At 46.8% G+C, this 18,836-nt stretch overlaps 1 protein-coding gene across 6 annotated transcripts in view; it reads right to left on the reverse strand.

The window, feature by feature from the left end:
- The window catches only part of AMPD3 (adenosine monophosphate deaminase 3), a 74,734-nt gene that overhangs the window by 40,667 nt on the left and 15,231 nt on the right, over positions 1–18,836 (reverse strand). For 5 of the 6 annotated variants that reach the window (XM_073604089.1, XM_073604088.1, XM_073604090.1 and 2 more), the window contains one exon: positions 13,407–13,632. In XM_073604089.1, coding sequence (XP_073460190.1) covers positions 13,407–13,627 — 221 coding nt within the window. In that variant the 5' untranslated portion in view covers positions 13,628–13,632. Of the gene's footprint in view, positions 1–3,975; positions 4,077–13,406; positions 13,633–18,836 lie in introns of those variants that run through there. The other variant, XM_073604092.1, reaches the window with a different exon arrangement.

The raw sequence follows: 18,836 nt of genomic DNA on the forward strand, positions 1-18,836 counted from the left end.
GCAGCTTGACTTTATAGTATTCACTTTGTTACTAGCTTGATATAGTACGTCCAGAGAAGAAATTCAAACTTCCGATCCTGGAAGCTTTCCTTTTCAAACCACTCAACCAGGAAGTAAAAGTACAATTTCCTTGTCCTGCACATTGCACCATATTCCAGTTGGTGGTATGCAAATTATGTGCTGCACACTGAGCTCCCAACCCACAGTGTTCCCGAGTAGAAAATAGGAACATCTCTGCTTTGCATGCCATCAGGAATTCTTATGTGAGAACTAGCTTTCCATATCAAAATAACTGGGGGCTGGGTTGTTGCTCCTGGAGGCTGGGGGTTTTGTTGAGGGCGCCGTTAAAGACTGCAGGGCACTGCAAGGTCTGGGATGCACTGTAGGAGGTTGGGGGCACTAAGGGACACGCTGGGAGGTTGGGGGGTGCTATAAGAAGCTGTGGGAGGTTGGAGGGGGGGGGTGCTATGGAAGGTTGGAGGCTCTGCAGAAAGCTAGGGGGAGCCAAGGGGTCTCAGGGGGCTTAGTGGCACTATGGGAGGTTGAGGGGCCCTGTGAGTCACTGTTGGTGGTTGGGGGCACTATGGGAAGTTGAGAGGCCCTGCAAGTCATTATGGGAGCTTGGGGGGACACTTTTCGAAGTTGGGGCACCATGGAAGGCTGGAGGCCTTGGCTGAAATCTAGAAGGTTTTGAGGTCTCTAAGGGGGCTAGGAGCACTGTGGGACGTTGAGAGGCCCTGTGCATCATTATGGAAGCTTAGATGGCACTGTGGGACACTGTTGAAGGTTGGGGGCACTATGGAGGGCTGGAGGATCTGCAGCAAGCTAGGGGTGAACCAAGGGCTCTTAGGGGGCCTAGTGGCACTGTGAGAGGTTGAGGGGCACTGTAGGACACTATTGGAGGTACTATGGAAGGCTGGAGGCTCTGCAGCAAGCTAGGGGTGAACCAAGGGCTCTCGAGGGGCCTAGTGGCACTGTGGGAGGTTGAGGGGCACTGTTGGAAGTTAGGGGCATTATGGAAAACTAGACGGTCTGCAGCAAGGTAGGAGGGGTTGAGGTCTCTAAGGGGGCCTAGGGGCACTGTGGGAGGTTGAGGGGCACTATGGGACACTGCTGGAGTTTAGGGGCATTATGGAAGGCTAGAGGGTCTGCAGCAAGTTAGGGGGGCTGAGGTCTCTAAGGGGGCCTAGAGGCACTGTGGGAAGTTGAGAAGTCCTGTGCTTGGGTTGCACTACAGTACACTGTTGGAGGTTAGGGGCATTATGGAAGGCTAGAGGGTTTGCAACAAGCTAAGGGGGCCTAGGGTCACTTTCAGACCTCACAACTTTTTTGAGATGGGAACAAGGAACACCTGTTAGCAAAAGCATGTAAGCATAGGACACACCCTGCCACGCCCCCTTAAAGGAGAATTCAACAAAAAAAAAAAAAAAAAATTGTCAGTAAAACACACAAGTGCTTTTTTTAAACCACTGCTGTTCCTTTAAGTTGGCTTTTGAAGTTTACAGATGCAGCAATTTAGAAATTGGATGAATGGTTTAGCTCTGGGAAACACTTTTTGAAAGATAAAAAGTGCATTTTATATACTATATAGATATGGTTGCCACCTCATCCCTTTAAACCCGAACACATATTAATTACACAGGTTCTGTGGCTGATTAAGGTGGTAATTAAACTCACTTGGTGCCTTATCTGCATTTAATTAGCCTCAGAACCTGTGTAATTCAAAGGTGTTCAGGTTTAAAGGATGAGGTGGCAACTCTATATATAAATCAGACAGAAATGAGGAGGAAAGAGGGACAGAGGGACCTTGTTCCAAATCAGGGACAGTGCCTCAAAGTCAGGGACAGTTGAGAGCTATGCTGATTGTGGAAAGTTGAAAAGTCTTGTACACTGTTGAAAGTTGTGGTCACTATGGAGAGCTGGAGACTCTGTAGAAAGCTGGGGAAGGGGGGCTGAAGGCTCCTATGGGGCCTAAGGGCACTGTGGGAGTTTTGAAGGTCCCTTTGGATCAGTATGGGAGGTTGAGCGGCACTGTGGGAGTTTGAAGGTCCCTGTGGATCAGTATGGGAGGTTGAGCGGCACTGTGGGAGTTTTGAAGGTCCCTGTGGATCAGTATGGGAGGTGGAGTGGCACTGTGGAAGTTTGAAGGTCCCTGTGGATCAGTATGGGAGGTGGAGTGGCACTGTGGAAGTTTGAAGGTCCCTGTGGATCAGTATGGGAGGTGGAGTGGCACTGTGGAAGTTTGAAGGTCCCTGTGGATCAGTATGGGAGGTGGAGTGGCACTGTGGAAGTTTGAAGGTCCCTGTGGATCAGTATGGGAGGTTGAGTGGCACTGTGGGAGTTTGAAGGTCCCTGTGGATCAGTATGGGAGGTTGAGTGGCACTGTAGGAGGTTAGGGGAGCCTCTGCAGCTTAGTGAACCTCCGATTCCAAAAGCACTGGATGTACAACACCAGGGTGGGGGCGGGGTAATGTTACAAAAAAAACGATTGTGAGGAGTGATAGCAAAGCAAACCGTTCATGCATAAATGCAATTCAAGTGGAACCTGAGCAAAAACTCTATAAGTCACTCTTTAGTAAACTGTAAAGCAACAAATAATACTAATATATTATAGATTATTATATAACATAAATATAATATTAATAATAATAATTATAATAGATTAAAAAACCTATCCATACAGGTTATACCAGTTTGAGAGAAACCATATTTCTTGGCAGCTATTACAGCTGAACTCCGGGATAGGTTTAAATCCATTCATCATGTGTATTCTTGAATCTGATGTGCTTTTTGTATTTCTTCCAGATCTGTGCAGTAATCCAGTGTGAGACTTTTCCTTCCTGTAATAAAGACCGCTCACTGCTGCTCTCTCTCCTTGTGCAGGGGGACTTGGTCTGGTCTCCGCCCCCTCCTGTAGCTCTCCTACAGGAAACCTGTAATAGGTGGAGCCTTTTTGGCTCCTCCCACAGCTCTACCGTCTTGCACAGGCTATGTACAGCACAGTGATGATGTCACTGCTACTTATACAAGGTAGTTTCTGGGTTTGCAAAGGCATCTGGTGCACACAAAGTCGATTTTAATCCCTTGTCGCTATTGAGGAATATATTTGAAATGAAAGAGTTTGAGCCTGGAGTTCAGCTTTTAAATGCTATCTATACCCCAGGAGATATATATATTTATGGAAATAAACTGCAGCCTATCAGGTTTAAAGTGATTGTAAAGCTTTTTTTTTTTTTTTTTTTAAATAATCAAAGAAGAACATCATACATATCATACTTACCTCCACTGTGCAGCTCGTTTTGCACAGAGTGGCCCCGAACCTCCTCTTCTGGGGTCCCCCGGCAGCTCTCGCGGCTCCTCCCCACATCAGATAACCCCCTAGGTTACAACCAGATTGTGTGGCGAGCCTTAAACTGGCCATACAATACACAATCTGATTGTACAATCTCCATTAGATCACCATCAACTGTGTAATGCAAGGGGCCTGTCTGGATCGATACAAATTGAACAGATTGATCAGGTTTGTTGCATAGGTTATATTACAGTTTTGGTAAATCTAAAGAAGATTTTTTGCAAATTGTACAATCTGATTGCATAGTGTATTCCAGCTTTAGATGTGGTGGCTGCATTAGTTTCCATTTTCAGGCTATTTTTTTTTTTTTTTTTTTATAGCTTGCAAATAACACTTTCTGTCCTAGGAACACAACACTCATGATACTCTATCAATAGAGGGGCAGCGTTGTCACCTAAGGACAGGTCTACTGAGCACCTTTCCCCTCCTCTGGAAGTACATGATGATGTTTGTTTGGAAGAGACGATAAAAAAAAAAAAAAAAAAGGAAAGGATTTCTGGGTGGTTTCAATGCGCTCAGTGCCAAGTAAAAGAGGATATTAAATTAAAAACCATTATTAAGGAGTTATCTGGTGGAGGGGGGGGGGGGGTGCAGCCAGGGCAGGTAATGAAATAAGTCGGTACCTTTCCCAGCACAGCTCCTTGCCCCTCGAGGACAGATGACACAGCGTGTAGAGACCTAACATCTCCAGCCCATCGTCTGTGCTCATCACCGAGGGATCCGGGAACCCTGAGCCGGGATGGTTCCGTCCTTCTATAATCTCATTACAGGAGATTTCACAGCTATCTTTATATCCGTGACATTGTGTGGCAATTTATTGATCAGGACAGTTATGCATCAAAAACACTATATTGTCAAAAGTATTGGGATGCCTGCCTTTACACGCACATGAACTTTAATGGCGTCTTAGTCCGTAGGGTTCAATATTGAGTTGGCCTACCCTTTGTAGCTATAAGAGCTTCAACTCTTCTGGGAAGGCCGTCCACAAGGTTTAGGAGTGTGTCTATGGGAATGTTTGACCATGCTTCCAGAAGTGCATTTGTGAGGTCAGGTACTGATGTTGGACAAGAAGGTCTAGCTCGCAGTCTCCGCTCTAATTCATTCCAAAGGTATTATATCGAGTTGAGGTCAGGACTCCACCCCAAACTCGCTCATCCATGTCTTTATGGACCTTGCTTTGTACACTGTTGGGCAGTCATGTTGGAACATGAAGGGGCCGTCCCCAAACTGTTCCCACAAAGTTGGGAGCATGAAATTGTCCAAAATGTCTTGGTATGCTGACGCCTTAAGAGTTCCCTTCACTGGAACTAAGGGGCCAAGCCCAACCCCGGAAAAACAGCCCCCCACACCATAATCCCCCCTCCACCAAATAATTTGGACCAGTGCACAAAGCAAGGTCCATAAAGACATGGATGAGCGAGTTTGGGGTGGAGGAACTTGATAGAACATCTTTGGGAGCTTCTGGAAGAATGGTGAAGCATAGACACACTCCTAAACCTTGTGGACAGCCTTCCCAGAAGAGCTGAAGCTGTTATAGCTGAAAAGGTTGGGCCAACTCAATACTGAATAGGGTTGCCACCTTTTCGTCAAGCCAAACCCGAACACTTTAGTGGCACAGGGCAAATATATATTTTTTCATAATAAACATAGGATTATAAAAGACCTGGGACACCTTTGGGGGCCCCAAGAAGAGTAGTAATGTGATGCTCATATCGTGCCGAGGTGAACAGTGGGTGTAGCCCAATTGCCCTTGCTGACAGCATTAGCCCCGCCTTTCGGTGATGTGGAACTTGGCCCCAGACAGCCACAGATTTGTGTGCAACCATCTTGGTTGCTTGTGAATCCACAGCCCCATCTGAATAATGTATATGGGTTTTAGGCGGATTGAAACCCTGACACGATTCAAAAACCCCGGACTGTCCAGATGAATGCTGGACAGGTGGCAACCCTACGGACCAAGACTGGGATGCCCTTGGCAATTCCCGGGAGATCCGAAGGAGCGTTTGGGCCTTACGCATGCCCACAAACCACCGGAGAGACCTCCATCTACACCAGATACAAACAAGTGATTTGGAGGGACAGACGGAGGGGATTCTCTGGGTCATCGGCAAGCGGAACTTCGGCTTCACACTAGTGCAGTGGCAGAGGTGGTTATCGGGAGAGTGGAGAGCGGTGGGCTGTAATGTTTCCTACCCCCCGGCTGGGGGGAGTTTACACACACACACACACACACACACACTCACCTGCCCCCTAGAGATATACTAACCTGCCTGCATGTGTTGCATAGTAGCCTGATTAGCCGCTAGATACATGATCCCAGTAAAGGAATTTTGAATAATTACCTCCTATCTACTATCTAAGTTATACCTCCAGTGACTTTTTTCCCATTTCATTACTCATTAACTTTCCATATCTTTCCATTCAACGCCATTGGAATCAAATCTATCATACCATGGTATACTGCAATGGTTTTTAGACCTCTGGATTGGATCCCCAAGTTATGTTTGGTATTCATCTGATTCAAGTCCAATACCTTGACATTATTTCTTGAACCAACATAGTTATTGCTAGTGAATTCACTAGCAATAAGTATTTAGTGATACTTATGAGGGGTGTGTGTCTGAATGTGGTGGCCACCAACGTTGTCTAATTTTAGGTATTTTGGTGGAGGTATGTTCTATTTTTGGATTAGTGTAAAGTGAATTTTGTAATAAATACTTTAGAACCTTTGTACTCAATTGTCGGTTCCTTTTTGAAGAACTGCTTTGGGACCCTTCTGGTTTCCATTTTTTTTTTCTGTATGCCTAGTCAATTCGACACTACCTGCCTGGAGTTTGCATGTTCTCCCTTTGCCCGCGTGGGTTTCCTCCGGGTACTCCGGTTTCCTCCCACATTCCAAAGACATGCTGAGAGGTTAATTGGCTTCTGCAGGGACGATCCTGGACGGGGTGCACGGGGTGCAGTGCACCCAGGCGCCACAGAGGTGGGGGCGCTGAAGCGCCAGAGTGCTCCCCTCCCTCCTCCTCCTGCTCTTCCTTGTTCGCTCTCTCTGCTGGTCGCCGCCTCGACCTGCCGAGTGCCGAAGCCCGCGCCCCCTCCCTCCTCCTGTCAGAGGAGGAGAGCAAAATGAGATCGGAGCGGCCGTCTCTGCCGCGCGGTGAGGTCACGGGGGGGAGGCCCATGCCCGTGCCCAAGCCCAACGTGTTCCAGTACTCCTCCTTTCACCTCCTGTGTCTCGATCCCGCCTGCTGCCCAAGCCTGACACGCCCCCCCCCGGGCGGCGCGGCTGCACACGGTTCTCTCCTCTCCAGCTGCCGCCCGGGTGTTTTAAATTAACGTAATGGGGGGGATGTTTATCCTGGGGGGTATATACTAATGTAGGGGGAGGGGTTTCTCCAGGGGGCGTCTATACTAATGTAGGGGGAGGGGTTTCTCCTGGGGGGGTCTATACTAATGTAGGGGGGTGGTTTGTCCTGGGGGGTCTATAGTAATGTGGGGGGTGGTTTGATCTGGGGGGTCTATACTAATGTAGGGGGGGTGGTTTGTCCTGGGGGGTCTATACTAAAGTAGTGGGAGGGATTTCTCCTGGGGGGTCTATAGTAATGTGGGGGGATGGTTTGTCCTGGGGGGTCTATACTAATGAAGGGGGGGTGGTTTGACCTGGGTGGGCCTATACTAATGTAGGGGGAGGGGTTTCTCCTGGGGGGTCTGTACTAATGTGGGGGGGTGGTTTCGTCCTGGGGGGGTCTATACTAATGTACGGGAGTGGTTTCGTCTCGGGGGGGTCTGTACTAATGTGGGGGTGTGGTTTGTCCTGGGGGGGTCTGTACTAATGAAGGGGGTGGTTTGTCCTGGGGGGGTCTGTACTAATGTAGGGGAGGTAGTTTGGCCAGAGGGGTCTGTACTAATGGAGGGGGGTGGTTTGTTCTGGGGGGGTCTGTACTAATAGAGGGGGGTGGATTGTCCAGGGGGTCTGTACTAATGGAGGGGGGTTTGTCCTAGGGGTCTGTACTAATAGAGGGGGGGGTGGTTTGTTCTGGGGGGGTCTGTATTAATGGAAGAGGGGTGGTTTGTACTAATGTAGGGGGGGTCTGTACTAATGGAGGAGGGGTGGTTTGTACTAATGTAGGGGGGTTGTCCTGGGGGGGTCTATACTAATGTAGGGGGGGTGGTTTGTCCTGGGGGGGTCTGTACTAATTGAGGGGGGTGGCTTGTTCTGGGGGGTCTGTACTAATGGAGGAGGGGTGGTTCTGTACTAATAGAGGGGGGTGGTTTGTCCTGAGGGGGGTCTATACTGATGGGAGGTCTGTACTAGTGAGCGGCGCACTATGTTTCTTCCCCCACCTTCATATTAGCCAGGGAAGAAAAAAAAAAAAAGGAGCAAAGAAGAGGATTGTGGGACATGTAGTCCCGAGGACTGGCAGCCCCACTGTAACACGGAAACTGCAGCCCACACAGCATGATCAGCTGAATGGGAGAGAGAGAACCAGAAGCCTGGGAAAGCTTTCAGGGAAGTACACCCAGGACTCCAGAGGGAGAGGGCAGTGCTGAGGGAACACCACTGACCTGCGCCACATGAGGGAAAGCCACACAGCCTGGTGCCATGCCTGGCAGAGAAAGGAATGGAGTCATTGCCAGAATATAGATCTGGGTTCTACCAAGAGGAATCACCACGGGCAATTCAGAGTGAGCTGACTCCTGATCAGAGGAACCGTTGCTGTATCGCTGGGTCAGGTGAGAGGGCCGATCGGTCATTATCTACCAACGTTCATAAGAACTGCAGTCTCTGATCATCTCCTGTACTATGTCTGCAGTCTCTGATCATCTCCTGTACTATGTCTGCAGTCTCTGATCATCTCCTGTACTATGTCTGCAGTCTCTGATCATCTCCTGTACTATGTCTGCAGTCTCTGATCATCTCCTGTACTATGTCTGCAGTCTCTGATCATCTCCTGTACTATGTCTGCAGTCTCTGATCATCTCCTGTACTATTTCTGCAGTCTCTGATCGTCTCCTGTATTATGTCTGCAGTCTCTGATCGTCTCCTGTAATATGTCTGCAGTCTCTGATCATCTCCTGTATTATGTCTGCAGTCTCTGATCATCTCCTGTATTATGTCTGCAGTCTCTGATCATCTCCTGTATTATGTCTGCAGTCTCTGATCATCTCCTGTATTATGTCTGCAGTCTCTGATCATCTCCTGTATTATGTCTGCAGTCTCTGATCATCTCCTGTACTATGTCTGCAGTCTCTAATCATCTCCTGTACTATGTCTGCAGTCTCGCGATCATCTCCTGTACTATGTCTGCAGTCTCTAATCATCTCCTGTACTATGTCTGCAGTCTCTGATCATCTCCTGTATTAGGTCTGCAGTCTCTGATCATCTCCTGTATTATGTCTGCAGTCTCTGATCATCTCCTGTATTATGTCTGCAGTCTCTAATCATCTCCTGTACTATGTCTGCAGTCTCTGATCATCTCCTGTACTATGTCTGGGGGTTTTTCTAACAGACTCTCTAACAGAAGCCCTCTCTGTGTGCATCAGAGAGACTCCCCTCCAGGTCTCATTAGTGTAAGCTCTTCCTGTATTTTCTTTATTGTTAAGAGATCATGGGAGGATCCCAGGGTAATGAAGACTTCTTAGGGGAGCATCTCTGTGTTTGAATCATTGCCATAGAAACATTTGTAAAGGGGAGGAGTTGGTAAGATGACCACGCCCACGTGGGTGCGCCAGAAATATTTCTGCACCCAGGCGTCTGTGACCCTAGGATCGGCCCTGGGCTTCTGTCTAAATTGTCCCTAGTATATGAATGTGAGTTCGGGGACCTTAGATTGTAAGCTCCTTGAGGGCAGGGATTGATGTGAATTTACAACGTATATGTAAAGCGCTGCGTAAATTGACGGCGCTATATAAATACCTGAAATAAATAAAATAAAAATTCAGAAGAACACTCCTCAGACTTTCCATATAGGTCTGCTCGGTGGTGAAGGCATCTGGGAGGTGTTTTGAGGAATCACTACTGAAATTTGTCCTCCTGGCCCCAATTACTAATTAATAGAGGTTGAGCCTTTTGCCCCGTACACACGAGCGGAATCTCCGTCGGAAAAAATCTTGGATGGTTTTTCAGAAGGAATTCCGTTCAAGCTTGGCTTGCATACACACGGTCACACCAAAGTTCTCTGAACTTTCGACCATCAAGAACATGATGTACAACACTACGACGATCCGAGAAAATGAAGTTCAATGCTTCCGAGCATGCAACGAATTGTTTCTGAGCAAGAGTGTTTTTTTTGTTGTTTCCGTGCATGCGTGATTTTTGCGCATCCGAATTGCATACAGACGATCGCTTTTTCGGATAGGAACTTTTTCCAACCGAAAAATAGAGCACCTGCTCTCAATCTTTTGCTGGTGGGAATTCCGCCAGCAAAAGGCCGATGGAGCATACACAAGGTCGCATTTTCCGACAAAAAGCTCTCATTGGTCTTTTGCTGGCGGCATTTCCGAACGCGTGTACGGGGCATGTGTGTCATTTTTAATCCTCTTTTTTTCTAGTGGGATGCCATTAAAGTTCATGTGTGCGTGTAAAGGCAGGCGTCCCAATACTTTTGACAATATAGCGTACTACAAGTTGCTTCTGAGCCTAGGGAATTTTTGCTGCTGTTGTTGGGTATTCTGATCCCCCGAACCTTCTGTCGCATTGGCCAAAGGAGCCAACATAGCAAAAAGTATGCTGATGGGGAGGAAGTCTGTTGCTGGCGGTAGGCCAGTGAGTGGTTGCGGGAACATGGCAAGTCAACAGGAAGGCCAGGAGGTCCCGTTTAAAAACCCAGCAGCTCCTTCAGTGGTCATTGCTAAATAAAAACGCAGCTCACCAGCTGCCAGAACAGACATGGAGCCCACATCTACGAACACTGTCAACAGGATTATGGTCTGTTTATAGTTTAGAACTGGCAGCTAAACTGAACATGATGCCACAATTTATCACCGCATTGCGAAAACAATTAAAACAATCGTTTAACGACATGACGACATCAGCTAGAAATGATGTTGACATTTCTAATAACCTAATAAACCTAGGGGTGCAGTTCTTATTACCCTTAGAACTCAGGGGCGCAGATTTCTTGTGCACATTATTCTGCAGAGGTTTGAGAATCTTTTTTTTTTTTTTTTTTTTAAATAATCGCAGAATGCATTGAGGTATAAAAACAATGAGGGTTTAACAACCCCATTAACCACTTCAGCTCTGAAATGTTTTAACCCCTTCATGACCAGACCATTTTTTGCGATACGGCACTGCGTTTTTTTTGTGTAACTGGCAATTGCGCAGTCATTGTGACGCTGTACCCAAATAAAACGGATGTCCTTTTTTTATATACCACAAATAGAGCTTCCTTTTGGGGGTATTTGATCACCTCTGCGTTTTTTTTTTTTTTATTTTTTGCGCTATAAAGTACCGACAATTTTGAAAAAAAAAAAAAAAAATATATATTTTTTACTTTCTGCTATAACACATATTCAATAAAATTTTTTTTTAAAAAATCTGATTTCTCCATCAATTTAGGCCGATCTGTATTCTGCTACATATTTTTGGTACATCATAATAAAAAAAAAAAAAAAAACCACCACACCCCAATAAGCCTAAATTAAATGGTTTGCGCAAAACTTATAGTCTACAAACTATGGAATATATTTATGGATTTTTTTTTTTATTTTTTTACTAGTAATGGCGGTGATCAGCGACTTTAGCAGGACTGCGACATTGCGGTGGACAAGAACGGACACCTAATGCTGCGTACACAGGAGCGGAATGTCCGTCAGAAAAAGTCCGATAGGAGCTTTTCATCGTATATTCCGACTGTGTGTACGCCCCATTACTTTTTCCGTCGAAAATTCAGATGGACTTAGATAGAGAACATGTTCTAAATTTTTCCGACAGAACTAATTACTAATCGGGAAACCCGCTCATCTGTATGCTGTTCCGACGTACCAAAAACGACACATGCTCTATTGCACGTACGAGACGGAAGCTATTGGCTACTGGCTATTGAACTTCTTTTCTACTCCCGTTGTACGTCACCTCGTTCTGGACGGTCAGACTTTGGTGTGACCGTGCGTAGGCAAGACCGCTTGAGCGGAACTCCGTTGGAAAAACCTTCAGAGTTTATTCAGACGGCAAAACCGGTCGTGTGTGTGTGGCATTACTGACACTTTTTTGGGAACCAGTGACACAAAGCAATCAGAATATTGGCATTAAAAAGGGGATTGATTCCAGAGATAAAACGATAATTCTCCCACTCTACAAGACTCTGGTCCGGCCGCACCTGGAGTATGCTGTCCAGCTCTGGGCACCAGTCCTCAGGAAGGATGTACTGGAAATGGAGCGAGTACAAAGAAGGGCAACAAAGCTAATAAAGGGTCTGGAGGATCTTAGTTATGAGGAAAGGTTGTGAGCTCTGAACTTATTCTCTCTGGAGAAGAGACGCTTGAGAGGGGATATGATTTCAATTTACAAATACTGTACTGGTGACTCCACAATAGGGAGAAAACTTTTTTTGCGAAAAAGAGTTTAACAAGTCTCGCGGCCACTCATTAAAATTAGAAGAAAAGAGGTTTAACCTTAAACTACGTAGAGGGTTTCTTTACTGTAACAGCGGTGTTTTGTCACATATGGCAACCCATCACATTTGGCTACCCGCTGGACTGCGCATGCACGACAGCGCCATATGCGTTCCATCACTGTGGCGATCTGCGCTTGCGCAGAATTTTGTGGCCACACCCCTGAGTCCAGGTTCACCATCTACGTGGACAGAGTTAGATTATAATTATGCAGAGCGAATCAAGGCCGTGCCCGAAGCGTGGCGAGTGAAGCGGCCCTGTGGCAAAGTGGCGTCTTACAACAGTGTTGGAACACACATGGCGGCATCGCGCATGCGCCCTCCATCGTGTAGCAAAATGTGATGAGTGGCCGAATGTGACGAAGCAGCGGCAAGGATGTGGGATTCCCTTCCACGGGCTGTGGTCTCAGCGGGGAGCATCGATAGTTGTACCTGAACGACCGCAACATACAGGAATATACAATGTAATACTGACATATAATCACACACATAGGTTGGACTTGATAGACTTGTGTCTTTTTTCAACCTCACCTACTATGTAATACTATATAACTATGTAACCAATACAGTGCTAAAAATATCCACCGTCACTGTACTAATGACAGTAAACAAATACTCTTGCACACAAGTGTGTTGATCGGAGATCTATAGTTCAGGATGGATAATGTCCTTGGCCTTTCTGCCCTCCAGGTTTGGGGGTATCCTAACAATCAAAGAGAGAATAGCGAAAAGGGGGGCGCCCCAGCCTTGTGCATTATCCTTAAATGAGTTTATTTAAAAAAAACAAAAACTAAATTTTAAAACTACTCACAAGTACGTGAAAGAGAGCGCAATGTAAAAGCCTTTCAAATGAGGGCAATCAGTCTGATAACCATAGTCTCCAGACAATGAAAGCGAGGACACGAGGACCACTGCTGGCCGACGCGTTTTGAAGGATTACCTTCTTTCTCATAGCTTACTAATGAAACTGGCAAGAAAGGAGTTAAATCAGGGGCGATCAAAGGGTTAGCTGTGAGCCTAAATTGTGCTTACTCACTGTGGGGGGATGGTGCTTGTACTATGGGAAGGCAGAGATCCGTGCTCCTGCTTTGCAGAAACACAGGATCACCACCTTCCCTACTGACAGAATCGCAGTCTGCCTTGTTTACATTCTGCTTCTTTCTTGAACGGTCGGTGGGTCCCAGCGGACATAGAGTCCGCCGGGCCTGCTGATTGGCTCCTGCTGTGTCCAATCAGAGCAGGAGTGGGTTGCCAGCAGCGTGCATCACAATCGAAGGTGCAGGATCACATACAGGTACGTGATCCTGCACGGGAGAGGCGCCCTGACGTCGTATATGTACTTTATATATAATTTTTTTGGGGGGGGATGGTTAGCTGCAGATCTCGTCTTAATGCACCCCTATGAAGAATACATCAGTGACCAGCACATAAACTCCCACCTTTTCACGGTTTCGGCAGACTTTTGCTCGGCGATCTCTTTCTCCAGTTCCCTCTCTTTGGCCTCTTTCTGTCCGATCGGACAATCCTCCGGAACGGTGAACAGGGAGAAGCCATCCTTGCCATCCTCTTCTCGCAGAACTTTGGCGAAGACCTTCTCTGCCAGGAGGCGGACCTGCTCATCCACCTCCGAAATATTAAGGCGTGGAAAGTGTCGGGGCATCTCGCCTGGAAGGAAAGGAGAAGCAAAAACGTGAAACCGTCACAAACGTATTTATGTTTTAGGGTATTGTGCGTTTATAATATAAAAGCCGAGGTTTTATAAAAACTTTACAAGTCCACATCATGGATACATTTCTGGCATTTCACAATATACAGCAATGGTAGTATTTGGAAAAGCTCCACCTTTTAATAATAAAAATCAACCCTTTGGCTCCAGTGACTTTGCCTAGGCTGAGATGCAGCCATCAGTCTGCTGTAGGCAGGAAGCAGCATTTTCTCAGTCTCCTCCCCACCAGCAAAGAATTGCACAGGCTTCATGATTTACATGAGTGTCTCTTCTCTGAGCCTGTATCGAAGTCCAGCAAGGAAGTAAGAGGCTGTATAACAAGCTGCTGATAAGGCCTGTGCTTGTATTTCACACTGGAAAAATACCATTCCCTGATGAAGGGTTACTTGGACGCCCGAAACACTTTAGCTACTGTTTTGGATTGTACCCCTGACTTAACCACTTGCCTACCGGGCACTTTCACCCCCTTCCTGCCCAGGCCAATTTTCAACTTTCAGTGCTGTCACACTTTGAATGACAATTGCGCGGTCATGCAAAACTGAGACAGATATAGCTTTCTGTTGGTGCCATTTAATCACCACTGGGTTTTTAATTTTTTGCTAAACAACCGGAAAAGAACCAAAACGTTTGAAAAAAAAAAATGTTTTTCTTAGTTTCTGTTATAAAATGTAGCAAATTAGTATTTTTTCTTTTTCACTCTTGTGCACTGATGGACAATGCTGATGGGCACCGACGAGGAGGCACTGATGAGCAATACTAATGGGCACCGACGAGGAGGCACTGATGGGCAATACTAATGGGCACTGACGAGGAGGCACTGATGAGTGACACTGATGGGCACTAATGAGGAGGCACTGATATTTCTGTTATAAAATGTTGCAAATTAGTCATTTTTCTTTTTCACTCATGTGCACTGATGAGGCTGCACTGATGGGCACTGATAAGCGATGCTGATGGGGAGACACTGATGGGCACTGATGAGGAGGCACTGATATGCAGTGATACTCATGAGAAGACACTGGTGGGCAACACTGGTGGGCACTTACAGGCGATGCTGATGGGCAACACTGATGGGCACTGACGAGGAGGCACTGGTGGGCAACACTGATGGCCACTGATAGGTGGCATTGATGGAGTGTAAATGATGGGCTGACAGTCTTGCCGGTTATCAGCTTTCTTTTCCTCACACAGACACAGCGTGGCAGGAAAGGACTGTCGATAACCAACAAGTCTGTTTACATTGTGATCCACAATATTTGTTTGAATGTTCAGTCGAAAATCTACTATTCTATGGCCAGCTTTAGACAATTGTCACCAGAACTGGTGTCCACAGACTTAAGTCTGTAGCTCTCCTCCATTAGTGTCTGTCTGCCCCACATTGTCCAATAAAGTAGGATGTTAGCAAAGTTGGCTAGATCACTTTGACGCAGTTGGTCACAGTAGGATCACTTTGACGCAGTTGGCCAGAGCGGGATCACTGTGACCCAGTTGGCCAGAGAGGGATCATTTTGATACAGATAGCCAACTTGAGCATATTGTTCAATACCACTTATGCAAACCAAGAATTCCTGCTTTTATGCAAAAATTTGCAAGCCTATGTAAAAGGGTATAGCAGAGGATTCATTCAGCGTTACCATAGAAAGGATTCCTCTCACCTCCAGTACTGGTAGCAACTAACGTTTTGGATTTCCCATCACTCTCTGTACCAGAAATAATAGGAAGAATCTCCCACTTTAATAGCCTCAGGCCAACTGTGCAAAGTGTGTTTTTAAAACCACATTCATATTTTGATATCTATTTTTTTTTTTAGTCTGTGCTTACAAAATTTTACAGAATCACTGAAGTGCTGCAATTCTCTTGGAGTTTTTCTATCCAGTCACTTGGGCTATACCGCTGCTGATAATTTTTTGGGCTCTGGCAAATCTGGCTGTGTACCCAGCTTAAAGAGTATCTGAACCCAGAAACCAAAATGTAACTGTAACTGGGAGCCCTGTATCCACTATGATCAGTGGCGGGCACACGCTCCTTTTACTCCAATCCCACAATTCCCCGGACATGACAAAGGGATATAAATCCCACCTCTTCCCATGCTCTGGTGCTCAGAGAGACCATGCCTGATGGGTCAGAGACCATGCCTGCTAGGCACATGGGCTGTTACCTGGTGTTGGCTCCTCCAACATAGTTGCAGGCTGCTGAATGAAAGCGTAAGAGCAGGAAGCTTCCTTGTAAGTTCCAGTAACTGCGCCAAATGGTCCAGTAGTATTGCCCTACCAGTGGAGTGGCCCAACTTCTTCAGCCAGCCTTTGAGAATCATCTGCCACCTAAGAATCTGGATCAGAGACGCCTGGATTTCCTGTGTAGAGTCTGTCCAGAGATCCTTGCAGCCAACTGCGCTCACATCATCCCATGGACATGCCAAAGGGATATAAATCCCACCTCTTCCCATGCTCTGGTGCTCAGAGAGACCATGCCTGATGGGACAGCAGTGGCTAGGCCCATAACTCCCAACTGTGCCTGATTTGGAGGGACTGTCCCTGATTTGGAGCAATGTCCCTCTGTCCCTCATTCCTCCTCATTTGTCCCTCATTTTGGTCTGATCTATATAGATGTATATAAAATGCACTTTTTATCTATCAAAAAGTGTTTTCCAGTGCTAAACCTTTCATCCGATTTATAAATTGCTGTATTTGTAAATTCCAAAAGCCAATACGGTGGTAAAAAAAAGCACTTGTGGGTTTAACCAATCTTGTTTTTTTGTAAAATTCTCCTTTAAGGGGGCGTGGCCAGGGGTGTGTCCTACGCCTGCATACGTTTGCTGATAGGTGTCCCTCATTCCCATCTCAAAAAGTTGGGAGGTATGTAGGCCCATGGGCTGTTACCAGGTGTTGGCTCCTCCAAAATGGTTCCTAGTGTGCAGGCTGCTGAATGAGAGCATAAGAGCAGGAAGCTGCCTTGTAAGTTCCAGTAACTGTGCCAAATGGTCCAGTAGTATTGCCCTTATAGTGGGGTGGTTCAACTTTTTCAGCCAAACCTAGAGGATCATCTGCCACCTGAGAATCCAGATCAGAGACTCCTTCTGGATTTCCTCTGTGGAGTCCATCCAGAGATCCTTGAAGCCAATCACCTGGGGATTCCATTTGCAGCCAGCCTCCTTGTGATGTCACTTCCATTTGAAGTGAAAGCAAATAACTACAGTGGAACCTCAGATTACGAGCATAATCCGTTCCAGGAGTATGCTCGTAATCCAAAGTAATCGCATACATATCAAAGCGAGTTTTCCCATTGAAGTCAATGGAAACTAAAAGAATTTGTTCCGCATTGACTTCAATGGGATGCAATACCGCATGCGGCCAGAGGCGGGGGGGCGCCGGAGAGCCTCGGAAACGGCCGAAAAGGCCCGAGCACACTTTAGCTGACCTCGGCAAGACTCCGTTCACGAGCCTTTCCGAGGTCAGCCGAACTGTCCTCGAGCCTTTCCGAATGCCAACGATCGGCGCCGTTCGGCTCCAGCGCCCCCCACCTCAGGCCAAAAATGGTACTGCACACCGCTTTTGGCCTGAATCCTGCTCGCATTGCGGGACAACACTCGCAAACCGCGTTAGCATTTTTAGAAATACAGTGCTCGTTTTGCGAAACGCTCGTTAACCGCGTTACTCGCAAACCGAGGTTCCACTGTATTTGTTTCTGATTGAACTGTACTGCTTAGATCTCAGCGATTCTTCCTTGTATCCTATTCTGATATACCGTGCTGCCACCTAGCGTTCTTAGTGGAAAGCTGCACCTAGGCAGCCCCGTGGCTTCAGTGGTTGCATTGTCTGTTATACAAGGGTTCTTCAAAAAGTTTCTGCACTTTTTTTGAACTATAAAAAAAATATAAAAAAGCTTGGAAACTTTTTGAAGACCCCTGGTACATTGTTCTTTGTTTATCACACACCTCTTACCATTCTACTGTTAGCATTTTCAATTCTTTCTGCATTTATCCAGTAAACCTCAAGTTACTGATCGCTCTTTGATTATTTGGCTGATACCTCAAGAACTACAAAGCATATTGCAGCCAAGGGCATAATTACAGATCATAGGGGCCATGGCCAATGGGGCCCCTCTGCTACCCCTCTCTGTGGCACTGGCCAACCTTTAATACTGTCACTGATCGTTAAGTATTCTCTGGCACACCCCTCCCCCCCCCCCGATAGCATTGGTGTTTGAGAATAACAGCCACAAGCAAGCGTTGGCGTCAGTATTGGTGTTCATGTGATAAGCACATCCCAGCCGGCATTGGTGTCAGTGTGATAAGAAAACCCCACATCCAGCTAGCATTGGGGCCAGTGGCAAGAGAAGACCGTACCCCTGGTCTGTGCCTACCAGCAAGCTCTAATTTTCTCGCAGATGCTCCTATCGGCTCTAACTAATCATGCCAGTGCCGAAACTTTAAAGTGGAACTCTGGGTAAAATCAGAAATTCCATATGCTACAGTCTGTCAATGGCATTAAAACAGCTTTTTTTTTGCTCCTCCTGTAACAGTTTTATTGCCTGTTGATCCTGTACAAAGCAAGGTCTATAAAGACATGAATGAGCGAGTTTGGGGTGGAAGAACTTGACTGGCCTGACCTCAACCCGATAGAACACCTTTGGGATGAATTAGAGCGGAGACTGCGAGCCAGGGCTTCTCATCCAGCATCAGTGCCTGACCTCACAAATGCGCTTCTGGAAGAATGGTCAAACATTACCATGGAAAGGGCCGGATTAACATAGGGGCTATTGGAGCTGCAGCACCAGCCTCCTACCATAATATAGGCCCTGGCTGGCCAGATTCACTGCCACTGCTATTTTCTGTCACTTGTAAACACGGAAGCCCGGCCTCCATGCTACAAGTGACAGCGCTGCTCCCTCAGGACTTCCCTGCACAGAACTCAGACACAGCTGCAGGGGCACGGATATGTTATGGGCATCACCAGAAGGCTTGCTGGCTGAGAAACCGCCTGGTACTCGAATGCCAACGCCCCCTCCTGGACGATCTCACTGCCAGCCGCTGCTGTCCAGTGATGGAGAGGCAGAGCCACAAACGGACTGTGTGGGAGGCTGAGACTGACTGCTTGAGAGGTAAGAGGAGGGGGGTAAGGCGAGGGAAGCAAAACAGAGGGGA

The sequence above is a fragment of the Aquarana catesbeiana genome, linkage group LG11, assembly GCF_042186555.1.
Source record: "Aquarana catesbeiana isolate 2022-GZ linkage group LG11, ASM4218655v1, whole genome shotgun sequence".
Classification (NCBI taxonomy): domain Eukaryota; kingdom Metazoa; phylum Chordata; class Amphibia; order Anura; family Ranidae; genus Aquarana; species Aquarana catesbeiana.